This window comes from Candidozyma haemuli (genome assembly GCF_002926055.2).
Source record: "Candidozyma haemuli strain B11899 chromosome Unknown A_2014730914, whole genome shotgun sequence".
Lineage (NCBI taxonomy): Eukaryota > Fungi > Ascomycota > Pichiomycetes > Serinales > Metschnikowiaceae > Candidozyma > Candidozyma haemuli.
The window spans coordinates 86,886-105,527 of NW_020289906.1; the positions used below are offsets into that span (position 1 = coordinate 86,886).

The window sequence follows — 18,642 nt, forward strand, 5'->3', positions numbered from 1 at the left end:
GGCCGGACCGGAAAAGGGAGGAGAGCTAGGGATTGTTCGGGAAAAGGATGATGGTGGCCTAATTCTTGACTGATGATGGTTCGGAGTGCACAGATTCTTCCGAAACTTTGTCTTAGCTCACGTGACCGCATTATGGCTGCTTACTGTTGCCGCCTCGCGAAAAAGCGGTTGCGCTTCGCTAGAGGGACTCCTTCTGCTTAAGCGCCATGAGCCACTTCACCGCCTCAATCAAGGCGTTGGGTGTTGTGCTTTAGAAGGCCCCGCCTTCTTTGCTCCGCCTTCATCGTCGTCATCTTCTTCTTCGTCACTCTCGTCCATTGGCACAGAATAAGTCTTTCTCTGGAAATCCTTAATATGGGCCTTGTTCAAGGCATTCAGGATGGCATTAATGGTAGAGCGTCTGCGTAAGACTTCACCAATTGGCGCATGGCCTTTATGGTCGGACTTTTGATGAGAGTCAATACTGGCTTCTTCATCGAAAAGATGGTCAGTCTTGGCCAGTTTCCTGCTGTAGGCCGTGCTTTTTGCAGCCGACGTCTTGCCCAAGGATGGATCGCCAGGAACAGAACTGAAGCTTGCTTCGGAATCAGGCGACGATTCGTCCTCTGAAGATCTGTAGATGTCATACTTCATGTCCACCAAACGCTTGATGGCAGCTTCAACCTTAGACAGAACCATGTAGGGCAAGGGCGAGTCTCTGGAAGCACGGAAAAGAATCACATTGGTACAGTGTTCATTCTCCATACGGAAGAACATCCAAACGAAACGCCTGAATAGCTCTGCAAGCGCAATGCAGAAACTGGTCACTGCCAGCTGTTGGATCTGACTCGAGAAAAATGCATAGAAGATCCATTGGAACCTAAGAATCACATCCATTACTGAAGCCACATAGTAGTACTCCTTCTTTTTGTAGAATAAGTGATCTCTGAGAAGGAAGTTCTTTGACGTTGTCAGTCCCAACGACCAGTCCATAACAATGTCCCATGCTGAGGTGTAGATAGAGTTGATACATGCAAAAGTGATGAATGCTGCTCTATTCAGACTCGTCCGGTCAATTCTCCAAACACTAAGCAAGCAGTAGTAAATAGCACCAATCAAATACTTGACCATGTTAGCCAAATGGGGAAATGCATCACCAGTGTCCATAAAACGACGAAGACACTGTAAGAAACGAAAGATTGAAGGAAGCGATTGAAGGAAACCCATTGGACGTGAATAAGCCGAACCACATCTGACGGACGAGGAAGGCACTTGTCCACCTCCAAGGACATTCTTCCATTTATCAGCATAAAGACAAATGAAGAAGGAGATGTTACCCATCGGGTAAGTCAACGAACATAAGATATCGCCCAAGTAGAAATCTCTGAATTCAACAGGATAAAGGCCCGACCATACGATTCTCCAAAGTGCTATTTGAAGCCATTGCCGACTTGCCCCATAAAGCTGGGAGCCCGGCCAAAGGAAAACGATGAGCATGATAGCCAAATAAATAAGTGGAAAAGTTCTACCTGGGAAAGTTTCAGGCCAGAAGTCCTTAAACGAAAACCATCCTAAAAGCCCTAGGAACGAGAAACTCACCGACGGTAGTAACCAAAATTGCTTGAAATCCAATGCGTTTGCCAAATTGAACTCAAAAATAAATTTGTAACTGATCTTGTAGTAATCATAAACGAGTAAGTTGATGCCCACAAAGAAGAAAGCCAAGTTGATGAGTAAAAAACCACCCCAAATCTGCAAAAGGAACCTACCTTCTGCCATTTGGCTGCTGAGGGTTTTATCCAACGCAACAACCAAGCCAATAATAAATAATGGTAAACCTATACCTAGGAATACTCCTGAAAAGAAAGTACTGCGATAATGCTGAGGCTGTCTAATCTCGGCATTGCTATAAGCATAGGTCGTACTTTTGAGCTTTTCCAAGCCATGCTTCTTATCCTGATGCTCATTGTCAAAGTATGTCATGAACAAATCCTCAACACGACTCATGATCTTGTCCAAGACAGGACTAGTAAGGAAGTACGACTGCTTGTCAATTCTCTTCAAAAAGTCGTTACATGTGCTTGTTCCGATAACCTTGTCGAACTTTTTGGTGATCTTACGGAACGCCGTTCTATTCATCACCCTGTACGACTTGAGTAGGGCGATGAGTCTATAATGTTCCACCAAAGCACCCTTCAATTGTCTCTTGGCATAGAGGTAAGGCACTCCAAAGCTCTTTTTCTTGGTGTAATCACTCTTCTTCTGCTGCTTCGCCTGAGCAGGAGTCGGTTCTTGAGGTTGAGGAGCTCTTTCGTCTTCAGATGGGGCAATCAGTTCATCGTCATAGTCAGACTCGAGAAACTCTAGATTTCCGTTTCTAATCTGATTCTCGATATAATTAGGATCGTACTCGTCTTTCTTGTCCTGGTCTTTAAGACGAAGGCTTGGGTCTTTCAGCTTCTTCTTCCTCCATTTGTCAAGAAAGGCAGTAGAAGGAAGAGAGGGAAACTCGTACTTCTGGAGACGCAGGGTCCATGCTCTAAACTTAATGGCAAGCCCATCGACAGCTGCGTTGACAGGTACTTTGGACGAGGTCACTGACAAAACACGTCTTTGCATATGACCTCTATGGTCCTTCAAGTGGAAAAACTGGTCTTCTAGGATAAGGAATCTTTCATATACTTCTTTCTCTTTCTGCTTATAAAAGGTATCTACTTTTTCCAACTCTAGGTCGAGCCACTTGTAGAACTCTGTCTTGTCCTCATTGTATTGCTCTCTCTTGTCCTTGTTGGACTTGCTCGAGAAGTTGAAGATGGATGCTTTTCTTCGGGACGAATCATCTTGGCCCTGAGTTGCAGGAGGAGGAAGTAGTGGCACCTGAGGAACATAATGCTGCCCATCTCTCGCTTGAAGCAAAGGAGTAGTATCATTAGTCTTCATATCCTCCACAGCCTGACGACTGGCAGAGGCCTTATGGATAACTTTCTTCCCCGACTTATAGTCCACATACTGCTCCTTCCACTCGGGCACCAACCCCTGACTGAGCGCTTCGCCAAATTTCATCTTGGCCAGTGACTAGTAAGAAGTCTGTGATGAGTGGTATGCTTATCTCGAATAATATATGGCTTGATAGTGCCGCGCCATACACAGGTGTGTCCCACCTCATCCTTGCCTGCCGTACAGGACCACCTGGGTTTTTGCAACCTTTTTTTTTGCGTTCGCCTAACGCTCATAGCGCACATAGAGAGCATCCACGAAGTGCGGGTGCTTAATGCCTGGAGGTTTGGCAGCCTTGTAACCTTCAACAGCTTCTCTTACAGACCAACCACAACGTTCAATTAAGTAGCAGCAAATGAAGAAACCCGTACGGTTGAAACCATAATGGCAATGTACAGCAACGAGCGGCTCGGGCTCGTTTGTGGAGCCAAGGATATCGTCAATGAGCTGTATGAATCGCCTGATAGCCACGTGGTCAGGCACAACTTTTGAAACCGTTGCACACTTGTAGTAGTGTATTTTTTCAAACGTTTTCGGGCTGTACGGAGGGATATCTGCGGATATGTCAACGATTGCAATAAGCTTTCCCTTGATGCCTGTTGAAGCCTTGGCGTCGCCATAGAACTTGCTTTCCACCACCAGCGGCGAGTGGTTCTCGTCTCCTTCTCTCAATGTCTTCATCCCTAGCAACTGGGCATAGTCACTGCCATTCTTGCGAACAATATTGTGTGAGATTGCTTGTGTACGCAGCCATTTAATCTCATTCTTCAACCCCCACTTGTCACCAGATATCTCTGCTTTAAGCTTAAGCACCCACGCAGGCAGCAAATGTAGACGTTCTGGGAACCGCAGCTCGAAATGGTTAAGCACGAGTCCACTGATGAATTCCGGTTTAGATAGGAGCAAAGAATGACCGGCATTCTTAACCTCGACCACGTTACAAACCTTCTTTTGCCAGTACTCAAAAAGGAAGTCACTTATATCGTGAATAATCTTTATCGACGTGACCTGGTCATCAATGCCTCCCACAAGTAGTGTCTTCTCATATGTCTTTGGATCCGCGACGTTATTGTTGAGTCTGGAGATGGCGTTGATCAACTCCAGGTAAGTGGCACGCTTGAATCCGCTGATGTAACGAAGAAGGATTCTAGTATCGATATCAAGGTTCCATCTAAATTGGCGTGCTCGTTGATGTAGACTGCTCAGGCGGGTCAATTGTCTGTAGACACTGGTACTGATCAAGCCAGGGAGTCTGTCCCATACTCTGAATAGATTAAAGACCCACGCAAACTTCATTAAATAGCTCACGAAGCTAAAAGAATGCTTTGGCTCGGTCTTTTTGTTGACGTCATCGAGTAACGGTGGAGGAGATAACAACACCAAACCCTCAACCTTGCCTTTTTCAAGCACATTGGCGGTCTTGGTGATCAAGTGGGTACCCATGGAGTGTCCCACAAGGATTATCTTCTTATGTGGAGCAACAGTCTGTCCAATGAACTGTTTGATGATGCTCACAAGGTTATCTGTGGAGTAGTCGCCCCACAGCAAAGCCTTCACGCTCGAGGAAATGTTCTTCTTCTCTTGAGGAGAGATTTCACTGATAATCTTGCAATTGTCCTTGAATTCGAGTTTGGAATTGCCGAAGCCCGGCAAGTCGAGAGCCACTATCTCCAGGCACTGGGAGAGCAAAGCCATCAATGGCTCAAACTGGGACATTTGGCCACCCAAGCCATGAATAAATACAATAACCGGCGATTCGTTCACTTCTCGCGAGATATTAGGCGCTAACGGTTCATCCTTAGCGAAGTTGTTCAATGGATGAGGAGCATGGATGCTGTGAAGGAACAATGTATCAACAGACAACTTCGAGTACAGCGACAAGTCCAACGAAACAGTCTTGCCGTACTTTGAAACGAATGCACAGTCACTAGGCTCATTTTCAAGCACAAACTTCTCCAAAACATTGGGTTGGCGGAAGATAACTAAACGGATAAAGGCCCATGTCCGTTTCCAGAACGAGTCGGTGAGAGCAGCCTGCTGACTAGACAATCTGCTAAGCAGCACTTCAGAGGCCTCACTTGACCTTTGTAGTAAAACGTCGCTTTCTTCATCGCCCGACAGCATTTTGCAAGGCGAGAAAGAGATGTAGTAGAGGTAGCGATAATTGAGATAAGTAGTCACTGATTATACAGGTCCCTGCGGTGGTTGCAAAATGTAAGGGAATGGGAGGGATAGGGGTGGAGGGATGAGGGTTGAAAGGGTAAGTGTTGTTAAGTTTTGTTGGATTGGGTGAATTTGAAGTTGGAAGTGTGCTTTCTTGGGTATCACAAAGATTGGTGGTAATGTGTAGATGCACTTTATGATAAGGGCTACTGAGGGAAGGGAGAGGTATGAGTAGTACTTGGGCTGTTCTTTCAAGCCAATTCTATTGGATTTATCACAATAGAGGGTTTAGGAGAGAAAGGTGTGTTTGCCTTCTTTTTGTTTTTTCTTCTTCTGATGAACTTTTGTGGAGGTATATCATACCGTAGACTAGTATACTTGATGAGCGCTGTGACTCACCAATAGAGATACCCTGAAGTCAAGTTTTATTTTTACACTTCGAAGAAAATAAAAGAGAAGCAAAACCAACCTTCAACAAAATCTTCGTTTCCTCTTTCCCTTGCCGGTTGAGATCCATCATGGTACTCCCAACCACTGGTGGTTGCAAAATGCGAGCATACTAATACCTACCATCACACAAATCACACAAAACAAAAAAAGAGGGGACCAACGAAAATCAGACGCTGTCTTTTAAAACGTACATACACATAAACAACTGAGTTTTCACTCCCACTTTCCCTCTTCCCTTCTTCCCGGAGTAACCTTACCAGTACCGCCCCTCCGTTACATAAACCGCGAATCAACACATTGGAAACTCATTCTTTATTACCTACTCATTCAAGACAAAATAACACCAAAGCCACCATGAGCGATAACACATGGCGAAATTCAGGCCGCCTCGGGTCGCCGAGTCTACACGACTCGATGGACGACTTTGAAAGCTCTTTGGATAGAGCACTCAATTCTGCTTCAAATAACTTCTTCAGTGCTCGTTCTCCCTCCAGGCACGGTTCCCAGGGCTCCATAGCTATTCCAATGTCTACACTTAATCCACAAGGGTCGGTTGAACATGATGGTGATACTGACTCTCTTCCACTTATGGCTGGTCACGATACTACCATGTCGGGTCCTCCTTCACCGACTGCAATGGGTGGAGCTGGATTGTCTAGAGGCCAACGATTTTTCCGTCGTACGCTAGGTCTCTTCCGGACCATCAAGGAAGAAGTGTCTAGAGAAATGTCAGACCGTTCGCTTCTAAGTAACCCTGATCCAGATTCCGATTTGGGCTCGGAACGTTACGTCTCGCCTAGAAATACATCCAAGAAGTTTCCTTCCAACGCCATCTCCAACGCCAAATATAACCCCATCACATTTATTCCACTTATCCTATACGAGCAGTTTAAGTTTTTCTTTAACTTGTACTTCTTGCTTGTCGCATTATCCCAGATCATTCCCCAGCTACGGATCGGGTACTTGTCATCTTATATCGTGCCGCTTGCATTTGTTCTTACGGTTACTATGATGAAAGAGGCTGGTGACGATATAGCTAGACGTAAAAGAGACTCAGAGCAGAATAATGAGCGCTACGAGGTGCTTAATCGTCAGTCACCTATTGCTCATGACGTCTCCATGGTCCAATCCAAGAACTTAAAGGTTGGCGATTTGGTTAGACTTCATAAAGATCGTCGAATCCCAGCGGATATGGTGCTTCTCCAGTCTTCAGACGCCAACGGCGAAGCGTTCATCAAAACTGACCAGTTGGATGGTGAAACCGACTGGAAACTTAGAGTCGCCTGTAATTTGACAGACTCTATCACCGATGTCAGCATGCTTGTCAATAACATTTCCCTAATTGTCGACAAGCCAACAAAATCTATTCATAAATTCGACGGAAAACTTATTTATCATCAAAGCTCTGCTAACAACAAGACTATTCCACTTACCGTTGACCAAACCTTGTGGGCGAATACTGTCCTAGCATCCGGTACTGCCATTGGTATCGTGGTTTATACTGGTGTCGAGACACGCCAACTGATGAATACTACCATGTCTGGTGTTAAGACAGGCCTTTTGGAGTTGGAAATCAACAGCCTCTCCAAGATTCTTTGTGTTACAGTTTTTCTTTTGTCCGTGGTGTTGGTGCTAGCTCATGGATTTCCCTTGAAGAAGACATGGTACATTGATATCCTCAGATTCTTGATTCTTTTCTCAACCATCATTCCAGTGTCTCTTCGTGTGAACCTTGACTTGGCCAAGTCAGTTTATGCATCTCACATTCAAAAGGATAGAGAGATCCCGAACACCATTGTTAGAACTTCTACTATTCCTGAGGATTTGGGAAGAATTGAGTATCTCTTGAGTGATAAGACGGGTACATTGACCCAGAATGATATGGAAATGAAGAAACTCCATCTCGGAGCCATTTGCTATGCCGGCGATACCTTTGACATTGTGGCAGATTACGTTAGCAAGCTCCTATTTAATGAAGGATCGGGTAGTTTTGCTTCAAAGAGGAAGGACATGACAACAAAAGTGTGTGAGCTTGCGTTAGTTCTTGCCTTGTGCCACAACGTCACCCCTACGGAGGAGGATGGAGAAGTCACATACCAGGCCGCCTCTCCAGATGAAGTAGCCATTGTGAGGTTCTGTGAACAGGTCGGTCTCCGTCTTTTCAAACGTGATAGGAACAACATCTCCTTGTTGCATTTAGCTACAGGCCAGGAGTTAAAGTTCGAGATCTTGTACAACTTCCCTTTCAATTCTGATACGAAGAGAATGGGTATCATTGTCAAAGACTTGGAACGTGATGAAATAACCTTTATGGAAAAGGGGGCTGACACGGTCATGGCCAATATTGTCAATGCTACTGATTGGCTCGACGAAGAGATCTCTAATATGGCCCGTGAAGGCTTGCGTACACTTGTGATTGGTCGCAAGAGGTTGAATGCCGGTCTTTATCAGCTCTTCAGTAGTGACTACGAACAAGCCTCCTTGTCTATGAGCTCGAGGGATGCTCAGATGCAACGTGTGGTGAGCAAATATCTTGAGACGGATGTGGAACTACTCGGAGTTACCGGTGTTGAAGATAAGCTTCAAAAGGATGTTAAGACCTCAATTGAACTTTTGAGGAATGCGGGCATCAAAATCTGGATGTTAACTGGTGATAAGGTGGAAACGGCTAAATGCGTAGCCATCAGTGCCAAATTGATCGCCAGGGGGCAATATGTGCATCAAATCACAAGAGTTCATATTGCAGACACTGCCATGAGCCAGCTTGACTATCTCACCAATAATTTTAACTCCTGTCTCCTCATTGATGGAGAGTCAATTGCCTTCTACATGAAGCATTTCCGTCGTGAGTTTATGGAGATTGCATTGAGGCTCCCCGCAGTGATAGCATGCCGTTGTACGCCACAGCAAAAGGCAGACATCGCATTGGCTATCAAAGAACTTACCGGAAAGAGAGTGTGCTGTATTGGCGATGGAGGAAATGACGTAAGCATGATCCAGTGTGCCGATGTAGGAGTCGGAATTGTTGGTAAGGAAGGAAAACAGGCTTCGCTCTCAGCCGACTTTAGCATTGACCAATTCCACTTTTTACTGAAGTTACTCCTTTGGCACGGCCGGAATTCCTACAAGAGGTCGGCTAAACTTGGCCAATTCATTATCCACAGAGGACTTATCATATCGGTTGCGCAGGCAATTTACTCAATGTCATCTAAGTTTGAACCCCTTGCATTGTACAAAGGGTGGCTTATGGTGGGATATAGTACATTGTACACCATGGCACCCGTATTCTCCCTTACGTTGGATCGAGACATTGATGAGAGGTTGACGAAAATGTACCCCGAATTGTACAAGGAGCTCACGTTGGGTAAATCGTTATCGTACAAGACCTTTTTCATGTGGGTGGCTATTTCATTGTACCAGGGCAGCGTCATTCAGCTTTTATCGCAAATGTTCCAATCACTTGCAGCCGATAAGTTCCTTGCCATGGTTGCGCTTTCGTTTGGCGCATTAATCTACAACGAACTAATTATGGTAGGTATGACCATCAATACGTGGAACAAGACCATGGTGACTACCATTGTGGTGACGCTTATGATCTACATCGGTCTGGTTCCATTTTTACCCGAGTACCTTGATCTCGACTACATCACGGACCTATCCTACTACTGGCAAACATTGTTGGTTTTGGCAGTCAGCTTGTTCCCAGTTTGGCTCACCCAGGCTGTAAACCGCAAGCTCAGGCCACCTACGTACGCCAAGGTCCAGCAAGACTGATCCAAAGTTACCTAAAACTTGCGAGGGGAACGAATATGCTATTGTGTGCGCAGAAGGTTTGTTCAGGGTTCGAATTGTGTTCAGGTTGTTATGATGAGATAACGAATGGGCATTCGAGCAAGGTATAGATGAAAGCGATAACCCGGAGTCTGGCATAGGAAAGTGAGGCAAAAATAGACAGGGCGCATGGGCGCGCATGAACGAGGTACGACAGAGTACACAAGGCGTCTAGGGAGGCTAAACGAGGCAGAGCTTGGAAAAGAGAGAAGTGAGTGGAATTAGGAATGCCTTTACGAAGGGCTGAAAGTTTTGAGTTGAAGGTTGCTTTTGGGTTTTTTGGGTCTGCAGTGTCACCTGACATCAGGCTAGTTTATGTTGGTCAATGCCGGTCAGGCATTCTCCATGGAATGGTGGGGAGTAAAAGAGGGCTTTCTATGCTGGATCATCATCAGACCGAAACTGGCAGTGAGCAAACAACAACATTTGGTAGCACAGGTGAGGCCGATTGCAGAGAAGACGTTCCCAGAAGAAGGAATAAACAAACAGGGCTAGCATGGAGCGCGTGTGTGCCGCGTGTGTTTTTTGAAAAGTTGCCAACAAAAAACCAAAAAAACACCGCGTACCGCGTAGCAATGAAGCCCAACTAGGGAATCCAAGACCAGAGACAGATACCGATAAACGGTGATGTTGCGAAACAGAATGGTATACGAGAAGATGCACAGCCATAACAACATAAACAAACCCTCAGGCAGCAGACAGGCAAGCAAGTGCCTAGCACTTATGTTGGGCAAAAAGGAGGGGTGGAAACTACCAACCCTTATCTCAACCATAGTCATCTGGACATTCCAACGCTCATCTATTTGGCCCTTTCCATGGTGGGGTGTTGCCTTTCTCGGGAGGTATTCCCCTTTGGTTGCTAACTGTGGCTGCGAAAAACACTCACAAATGACTGAAGGAAGGCTGCGAAAAATAATAAAAAAAGCTAGCGCCAAACCTTGCAACGTACATGAAGCGTCCTGCAGTGAAGGCACAAAAGTGGCCCAATTCTGCCATTTTCCGATCGCACCACCTTTGCAATTCTGATGCGCTTTCACAAACGCATGCACAGTATGGGCTCTCCACCAGCCCTGCTCCTGGTATAAATACTGGCTGGTTTTCCCCTGTTTGAGAATATTCATCAGCTACTTTTACCAAGCTTTCTTATTTTCAACAAATCTTTGCACGTCGCCAGCTTCTCAACAGCTTGTCTCCCTTCCACTACCAGAACTACCAGAACCACATTTTAGCAGCCACAATGCACACACTCAAAGCCGGAACTTCCCTCTTCACCTTGGGCTACTTGGCCGTTTCCACAACCTTACCTTTCATGTTGTCTTACAAGGAAACAAGAGGCAGTTCATTGAATACCAAGGGCCACATCAACGCCAGAACGTTGTTTAACAAGATTTAATTCTACCGGTAATAGCGCATAGCGAACACCCAACGGGATGGGTTTAATTAATAAATGAGTTACGAGATTTCTTTGTAGAAACAAGGCCCAGCCTTGGATGGTGCCAGGCTTTTCTGGTGCCTGGTTTGTGGGATTTGGGCTTGTCTTGATCAGGTAATGCAGCTCTCACTTGCATAACCACCATTGAAGCAACGAATTACGCCTTTCCAAATTGTCACCACAGCGGTGTCAAAATGGGCAGATTCTTACTCCAGAATAATATTAGACGAAATGTGGGATCGAAAAATTACGAATAGCCAGGATGTTGGGTGATGATTCCACCATGTGACTCCATCTACACTTCCATCACTTAGTGTTTAAATATCCTTTTTCTATGTACATGTCCTATTTCACCCAGTGGGCGTTCTGAAGCAATTGCTTGGGCGAGGTGATGCCGCTGGCAACGTCCAACATTATCTTCTTATCAGCAACCGAGTAGGTACCGTTCTTCATCAACACCTGAGCTGCATCTTCGATAACAGGCAACACGTCCTTGGGCGTAGCCTTGTCTGGAGTCACCTGTTGCACCTCTCCCTTGAACACCTCTCTCATTCTGCTCTTAAATTCCTCTGGGTTGACGCCCAACTTCCAGTCCTTCTGTAAAAGGAATCTGTTACCGACAATACCAGGTTGCACACTGTCGATGATCAGTTTAGGCAACTTGTATGGGTAACGAGACTTGATAAGGAATTCCTTGGCCACAGCAGAGACTCTAGCGGAATCGCCTGCCAATGCACTGGTAGCTTTACCGTAGAAGAATGTGTCACCGTTGATGGATGGCTTATAAGCAACAGATTCGATCTTCTTTGTTGCAATGGCAGTGCTGGCGTCCTTGTCACCATCCCTGTTGCCGTATCTGCCAGTGTTTCTATCTCTTCTTGGTCTATTCGTCTGTCTGTCCTTGGTAAAGCTTCTTGGCGAGCCTGCCTTACGTGGGGTCTGGTTACCATCCTCCTGGCTTCTGGTAGCGTTACGTCTAGGTTTGTCTCTGTTGTTGAAAGGTTTTCTGTCTTGGGTCTCGGCAGATCCACTGGCCTCTCTTCTTTCTCTAAAGTTCTTCTTCTGTCCTTCAAAATTAAGGCTACCTTCAGTCTTCTTCTCCTGGAAATTCTGACCCTCAGTGTTTCTGTTCTGGAAACTACGGCCTTCTCTATTCTGGAAGTTACGGCCTTCTCTATTTCTGTTCTGGAAGGTCTTACGTTCACCGTTCTTGTTCTGACCGTTGTTGTTCAGTCTCTCACGGAACCTGTTACCCAGGTTGAAGGTGCTATCACCCAAAGGATGGTCTGCCACTTTAAGTTGCTGATTTCTGGCAGCATTATTGTTGGATGGCTTTCTTTGAGTCTTGTGCTTGTTTCCTTGGGATTTTCCACCGTCTGCTTTCTTTGTATCCAAAGTACTTTCTCCTCTAGCCTTCTTGGCTTCATCTTCACGAGCCTTAATCTGCTGAGATTTAGCTGAAATGGCATCAACTCTCTTCATCAAATCCGACAAAAAGAGAGCCAGGCCCTTTGAGTCTCCGGAAGTGGAGTACAAACGGGCGCCACGTAAGATGCCCCTGGAGATCATAGCTGGACTTGGATGGCTTCTTTGAAGGTTGGATTGGAATTTTCAGTATTTTTTTGAGGTCCCATGGTGCACGGGTGTATAGGTACTGTCTGCCAGTTACCAGTAGGTCTATTCCAGGAACAAGTGGTAGTAAAATGGATGGAAACGGTGAAAAATGGATAAATAAGGTACTGGGTGGTTTATTTGGGGTGGTAGAAAAATGAATGTATCTATATATGTGAATTTTTCAGAGGGGATCAGGGAAATACTGTGGGCCATGGAACGTCTAGGGCAATGCGAATGAAGAGATGGTGCTAGTGGACAGTTACAAAGACATACGAAGAGTTTTCTAAAACGATTGAATATCATTATGTTGATTGAGTTTAAAGGGAAAAGGAAATGTTGTAACTTTTGACTTTACGGTGTGGAAAGGTGAATTTTTCAAAAGGTGCTTCTGTCCAGTTGCAGCCATTTGATGGAGCTAACATGGGATAAAACAGCAAAAACCAAGGGTGTACTTGAACTTCAGCCACTACAGATCGACTTTTATTTACGTTAAAAATACCCCGACTTGTTAAATGAACTAAAATTGCTCCCTTAAACAAAGAGTCAGGTGGTTCCTTCTCTCCAACGATGTATCCTTATAATACAAGGTGGTCTATGTCAAACAGCTGAAAAATAGACATTCAAGGGCTCCTTAGAAGCCTCAACAAGCATTAGAGACCATTTCAACACCCCCCAATAGCTTAATCCTCAACAATGGTCCACCTTAATCACCACCTCTAACTACTCGGGCCCTTTCGCAGCCAATCCGAGACGCCCCGGGACGCCAACTGTTACTGGTCTTCTCAAGCTAACACTAATAGAGACAATATATTCTGTCAGGGATTTCACTAGGAAGTTCCTTTCCATTAATTTCAACAAAAAGCCCTCTTTTTGTAGTCAACCTGACCATCTGCCTGTGAAGCCCTACTTCAACTAGAACACCAGCAATGAAGATCCAGAGCTCAATTGAGCTCCCAAAGGATACTATCAAACAGCTTAGAAGTACCTCAATCCCAAACCTACATCCTTTCCAAACTCTTTCCATCACCGATTCCCGTTCTCTCCATCCTCTGCCTACTCCCATTGGACGTGGTCCTGAACACTGCAATTGGGTGCAAAATGGCACTTACCAGCCAGCACCCGATGCCAGCTGACTCTTCACAGACAAACAACTATAAATATGGTAAATTAGCATCCCCAAAATTGCCTCACCACCTTTGCAGAACCCTCCCTGCTCTCTCTTCCCACTTCCCATACTACTTACTCTCATTGCTGGTTCACATGGCCTCTACGAGCACATCCCCATACATTGAGCCATCCGCCCAACCTGATTGGTCAATGGCCACACCAAACACTTCAACGCCCTCATGTAATCCACCCACCCAGCCAAAAACCTCTTCCCACCAAAACTCCCCCACTAATTACCTCCCTTACTTCTTCCTTCTACTGCTACTCCAGATGCCACCTGCATACAACCCGCCCTCGCTGTTCCCAATCCCAGGTCGTGCCCGGCCCCCAAACTTGCCCACTGAGGGCCAATCAAAACGGTCCCTCGCAAGGCTCCGGCCGAATGTGGTTGAGAATTTCGCGGTGCGATTTTCTGCCAATATATACTGGCACAAATTTCCTCACCATAGTCTTTTTTCTTTCTTCCACTACCAGACTTTTCCCCCCCTTTTCATCTGGAATCAAAAAGTCGCCATGTTGTCAGCTCGTTCTGCTTTGCGTACCGCTGCCCGTGCAGCCTCTGTTTCTAGAATGCGTGTCGTATGTACCAATTGAGTGTTTCTGCTTGGGTTCTTGGGAAAGGGCCAGGTGGGTTTGCGATTGGATCGTGGATGTTTGGATGGCAAGCACAGATTTGTGTTTGCTGGAGGTAATTCAATTCGTTGGTCCCCATAGACGGGGCTATACTGAATTGGGCTTCCAATTGGCGTTTGTGGGTTTGGTGGCTCCCGTCACCGGTGTTTGGTTTGACTCGATTCTCAATTTTCATTGGCCCGCACTCGCAATTTTTCGACCACGTAGAATCCCTCCCGCCATGTCCATCCACCAACCAATGCAACAAGCAATCAAATGAAAAATTTATTTTATACTAACTATTCTAGGCCCGTCCTGCTGCTTCTGCTGCTGTGCGTTACGCTTCCGCTAAGGCTGCCCCAACTGAAGTCTCCTCTATCTTGGAGGAGAGAATCAAGGGTGTCTCTGACGAGGCCAACTTGAACGAAACCGGTAGAGTCTTGTCTGTTGGTGACGGTATTGCCCGTGTTTTCGGTTTGAACAATGTCCAGGCTGGTGAATTGGTCGAGTTCTCCTCTGGTGTCAAGGGTTTGGCCTTGAACTTGGAGGCTGGCCAGGTCGGTATTGTCTTGTTCGGTTCCGATGCTTTGGTCAAGGAGTCCGAGCCAGTTAAGAGAACCGGTAAGATTATTGACGTCCCAGTCGGTCCTGAATTGTTGGGCCGTGTTGTCGACGGTTTGGGTAACCCAATCGACGGTAAGGGTCCTTTGAACAACAAGGAGACCAGAAAGGCCGAGGTCAAGGCCCCAGGTATCTTGCCAAGAAGATCTGTCCACGAGCCAATGCAGACTGGTATGAAGTCTGTTGACGCTTTGGTCCCAATTGGTAGAGGCCAGAGAGAATTGATCATTGGTGACCGTCAAACCGGTAAGACCGCTGTCGCCGTTGACACCATCTTGAACCAGAAGAAGTGGAACTCTGGTAACGACGAGAAGAAGAAGTTGTACTGTGTCTACGTCGCCGTTGGTCAGAAGAGATCCACCGTCGCTCAGTTGGTCAAGACCTTGGAGGAGAGAGACGCTTTGAAATACTCCATCATTGTTGCTGCCACTGCTTCTGAGGCCGCTCCATTGCAATACATTGCTCCTTTCACTGGTTGTACCATCGGTGAATGGTTCAGAGACAACGGCAGACACGCTTTGATGATCTACGATGACTTGTCCAAGCAGGCTGTTGCTTACCGTCAATTGTCTTTGTTGTTGAGACGTCCACCAGGAAGAGAGGCTTACCCCGGTGATGTTTTCTACTTGCACTCCCGTTTGTTGGAGAGAGCCGCTAAGATGTCCGAGGCCAACGGTGCTGGTTCTTTGACCGCTTTGCCAATCATTGAGACCCAGGGTGGTGATGTCTCTGCTTACATTCCAACCAACGTCATTTCCATTACTGATGGTCAGATTTTCTTGGAGGCTGAATTGTTCTACAAGGGTATCAGACCAGCTATTAACGTCGGTTTGTCCGTCTCCCGTGTCGGTTCTGCTGCTCAGGTCAAGGCCATGAAACAAGTTGCTGGTTCTTTGAAATTGTTCTTGGCTCAGTACAGAGAAGTCGCTGCCTTCGCTCAGTTCGGTTCCGACTTGGACGCTTCCACCAAGCAGACCTTGTCTAGAGGTGAGAGATTGACCCAGATCTTGAAGCAGAAGCAATACAGCCCAATGGCTGCTGAGGAGCAGGTTCCTATCATTTACGCTGGTGTCAACGGTTTCTTGGATAACGTTGAGATCTCCAAGGTCGGTGAGTTCGAGGAGGGTTTCTTGTCCTCTTTGAAGAGCAACAACCCTGAGATTCTTGACGCTATCAGAGAAAAGGGTGAGTTGTCTAAGGAGGACTTGGAGTCTTTGAAGAAGGCCACCGAGAGCTTCGCTGCTTCTTTCTAAGCAACACCCCTTTTCCCTGGTTAGACATGAAATGTGGTGACGTGAAAAAAGATACATTTTTATAAATCTCACAAATGAAAAGCTTTACGATGATATATATTCAATCACAAAGTATTCGAAATATTTAATGAGTTGGCGGTTGTTTCCCACCGACTCGAGTACTTCTGGATGCTGTAACTTGAATCACGTGTATTTTCTTCCCATTATTATAGATCTGTCCTGTGCACTTTTACAGCTTTCATAGAATAGACCCCATGGTTTCCAAGAAAAAGCCCAAGAAGGCTTTAGATTTGAGTGACGAATTGGGATGTGGTGAACGTACCGCCGACTTTACCGTCAAACTGTATGATTACGCCGAGCTTCAAAGCGGAATTCTGGAAGCTGACATCCAGTTCGAGACAGATCTCAAATACCTTCTAACATCGTCAGAAGCCAACAAAGTCAAGTTGAACAAACTGGCAAAAAAGAAAGCAGCAAACGCAATCCACGATAAAGAACCAAAAAGCCGTATAAAAAGAAGAACTCTTCGTACAAAGTTGGAAGAGATCACTCAAGACATGAAGGAGATTGTGCTTTCCAGTGATGAAGAGGAGGAAGTTGTTGATACTCCAAGTAAACCCAAGTCTAAGCGGGGGAAACTGAAATCCAAGGAACTGACGCCGAATGAAGCCACTGTAAAGACAGCAGATACGGTATCTTTAGACCCAGAAGACGCGACTGAGTCTTCCAAGGCTTCACCTTTCGGAAAAGGCCACGAAGCTGTATCGACTGGTGATTCGGAAGTCACTGACGAACAGAAACCACAGAAGAAAGCAAAGAAAAAGAAGCTGAAGAAGCAGAAATCAATTGAGCCAGAAGATTCAGGCGAAGCGGGAGAAGCAGGCCAACAAGAGAAACCCAAAGATCACCTGGAAACTCCCCCACCAGTGAGACAACGCCAGCAAACGGCACCAAAGAAGATCTCGCCAGCTCAGATTTCATCCACGATTCTCCCAGAGAAGGAGCCTGTAAGTACTATCATTGGTCTCACGCCAGAGCATATTTTAAAGATGAGAACCAACGACGTCAAGTTCAAAACCATCTTGACCGTTCCTGGTATGCTGAAAATGTGCCGTAATGTCCTCAACTTTGTCATCAAAGAAAGCGAAGGCATTTTGGAGGATGCATCTACACGAAGCATGTTTGTTGAGCTCTGTGTCTCGGTAGCGATGCGTGAAGCCAATGGGTTCCACGACACGAGCAGAAAGTACCCTGAACTTTTACAGAAGCTTTCCCAGGCCAAGGAGCTCACGCTTGAACATACCAAAACCACATACACGGAGTCCAACAGGCAGGCACACAAGAATGACTTCGATTATTCCGTCTTTTCATATATCGGCCACCTTGTCATCTGGGCGTCGCATCTTCAGTGGAAAGCTGGAAAGTCTGGAATAGTGGAAGAGTACGGATATACCAAAAACGATGTCGTTGCATCTATGGGAGGATGGCATTTATGGGATAGAATCAGGCGTGATCCCAAGACCATCAACATGAAGCGGTGGAAGCATATTCAAAAGTTCCGTCAGAACTACGCTTTTGAGGAGCACCAATTTATCGTGATTCTTCGGTTCATGCATCTTGGCACGGGTCTTTATTAGATCTAGAAAGAATGGCTGCAAATGAGTCAAACCCGTCAATCCGGCACGCAGCCGTCTCGCTTATCATATTTGATCCACACATTTAATCAGCATATAGCATTCAATAGCATATCATCTCAAATGGGCTACGATTTGGTGGTGCTCCCCAAAGACTGGTTCTTTGAAGACCTCCATCCAGGAAAGTTCGATTTCCTTACCAATATCATCAACACCGCTTATGATAAGCCAAAGGAGAAGTATGGCATTATCAAGACGCATAGAATCAAGAAGGCCCAGAACTTGCCCCAAGAACTACAGTACTCCAAGGAGAAAGACGTGTTTTTAGCTTTACTCCTTGGCCTGAAAGATGGCTTTTCTGGGTTTGATACGCCTAGAGACTTTTCTAAAACGCCATTTCTTTCAAAGGATTATACAAGCCATTTTGGTGAAATTTCCACAGACAACGTTAATGTGATTCATGTTGATTCCACATTCCCAGTTACCAAAGATATAGAGGATAGAGTTTTGGCGACTGTGGGATTCAAAACATATAATGGTTCTTCCAAGACTGCTTCTACTGTGGAGTTTGAAATGACAGCCTTCACTTCTTTTCTTCTGGGAATTGCACCCAAGCTTCTTGAGTTTGTGATTGAAAATACGTTTAAGGATCCCAAAACGTCGCTTTTCGACGCAGACGAAGTATCCACTGTTCACTTACACGCTGTGGTGATTCGGGATCATGAATTGGTTCCCTACTATGCCAAATACTGCGGCTTTCATAGGTTTGACCAGCCTGATGTGGTAATCACCAGCAGCTCTACGGATTCGCCATTAGAAGATGGCATCCAGGCGTCTAGAGACTTTTATCTTGCATTTTTACGTAGAACGATTCAGCTAAGTACTAATT

At 45.8% G+C, this 18,642-nt stretch overlaps 7 protein-coding genes across 7 annotated transcripts; 4 read left to right on the forward strand and 3 right to left on the reverse strand. All coding sequences in view use genetic code 12, as the record gives it.

Moving 5' to 3' along the window:
- Positions 1-228: 228 nt before the first annotated feature.
- Positions 229-3,042, reverse strand: SYG1 (Syg1p; the record flags this gene model as incomplete). Its single annotated transcript, XM_025483793.1, has 1 exon — positions 229-3,042. One exon carries the CDS (start codon positions 3,040-3,042, stop codon positions 229-231), a length of 2,814 nt encoding a protein of 937 aa, XP_025342008.1.
- A 159-nt stretch (positions 3,043-3,201) lies between these two features.
- CXQ85_000034 (triacylglycerol lipase) lies at positions 3,202-5,100 on the reverse strand (the record flags this gene model as incomplete). Its single annotated transcript, XM_025483794.1, has 1 exon — positions 3,202-5,100. The coding sequence occupies one exon, from the start codon at positions 5,098-5,100 to the stop codon at positions 3,202-3,204; it is 1,899 nt and encodes a 632-aa protein (XP_025342009.1).
- Positions 5,101-5,943: 843 nt separating this feature from the next.
- Positions 5,944-9,363, forward strand: CXQ85_000035 (putative aminophospholipid-translocating P4-type ATPase; the record flags this gene model as incomplete). The annotated part of the gene is made up of 1 exon (XM_025483795.1): positions 5,944-9,363. The coding sequence occupies one exon, from the start codon at positions 5,944-5,946 to the stop codon at positions 9,361-9,363; it is 3,420 nt and encodes a 1,139-aa protein (XP_025342010.1).
- Positions 9,364-11,197: 1,834 nt separating this feature from the next.
- Positions 11,198-12,421, reverse strand: CXQ85_000036 (uncharacterized protein; the record flags this gene model as incomplete). Its single annotated transcript, XM_025483796.1, has 1 exon — positions 11,198-12,421. One exon carries the CDS (start codon positions 12,419-12,421, stop codon positions 11,198-11,200), a length of 1,224 nt encoding a protein of 407 aa, XP_025342011.1.
- Positions 12,422-14,146: 1,725 nt separating this feature from the next.
- Positions 14,147-16,119, forward strand: ATP1 (F1F0 ATP synthase subunit alpha; the record flags this gene model as incomplete). The annotated part of the gene is made up of 2 exons (XM_025483797.1): positions 14,147-14,212; positions 14,554-16,119. The coding sequence occupies 2 exons, from the start codon at positions 14,147-14,149 to the stop codon at positions 16,117-16,119; spliced, it is 1,632 nt and encodes a 543-aa protein (XP_025342012.1).
- A 254-nt stretch (positions 16,120-16,373) lies between these two features.
- CXQ85_000038 (uncharacterized protein) lies at positions 16,374-17,756 on the forward strand (the record flags this gene model as incomplete). The annotated part of the gene is made up of 1 exon (XM_025483798.1): positions 16,374-17,756. The coding sequence occupies one exon, from the start codon at positions 16,374-16,376 to the stop codon at positions 17,754-17,756; it is 1,383 nt and encodes a 460-aa protein (XP_025342013.1).
- Positions 17,757-17,876: 120 nt separating this feature from the next.
- Positions 17,877-18,633, forward strand: CXQ85_000039 (uncharacterized protein; the record flags this gene model as incomplete). The annotated part of the gene is made up of 2 exons (XM_025483799.1): positions 17,877-18,586; positions 18,630-18,633. 2 exons carry the CDS (start codon positions 17,877-17,879, stop codon positions 18,631-18,633), a joined length of 714 nt encoding a protein of 237 aa, XP_025342014.1.
- Positions 18,634-18,642: the final 9 nt, after the last annotated feature.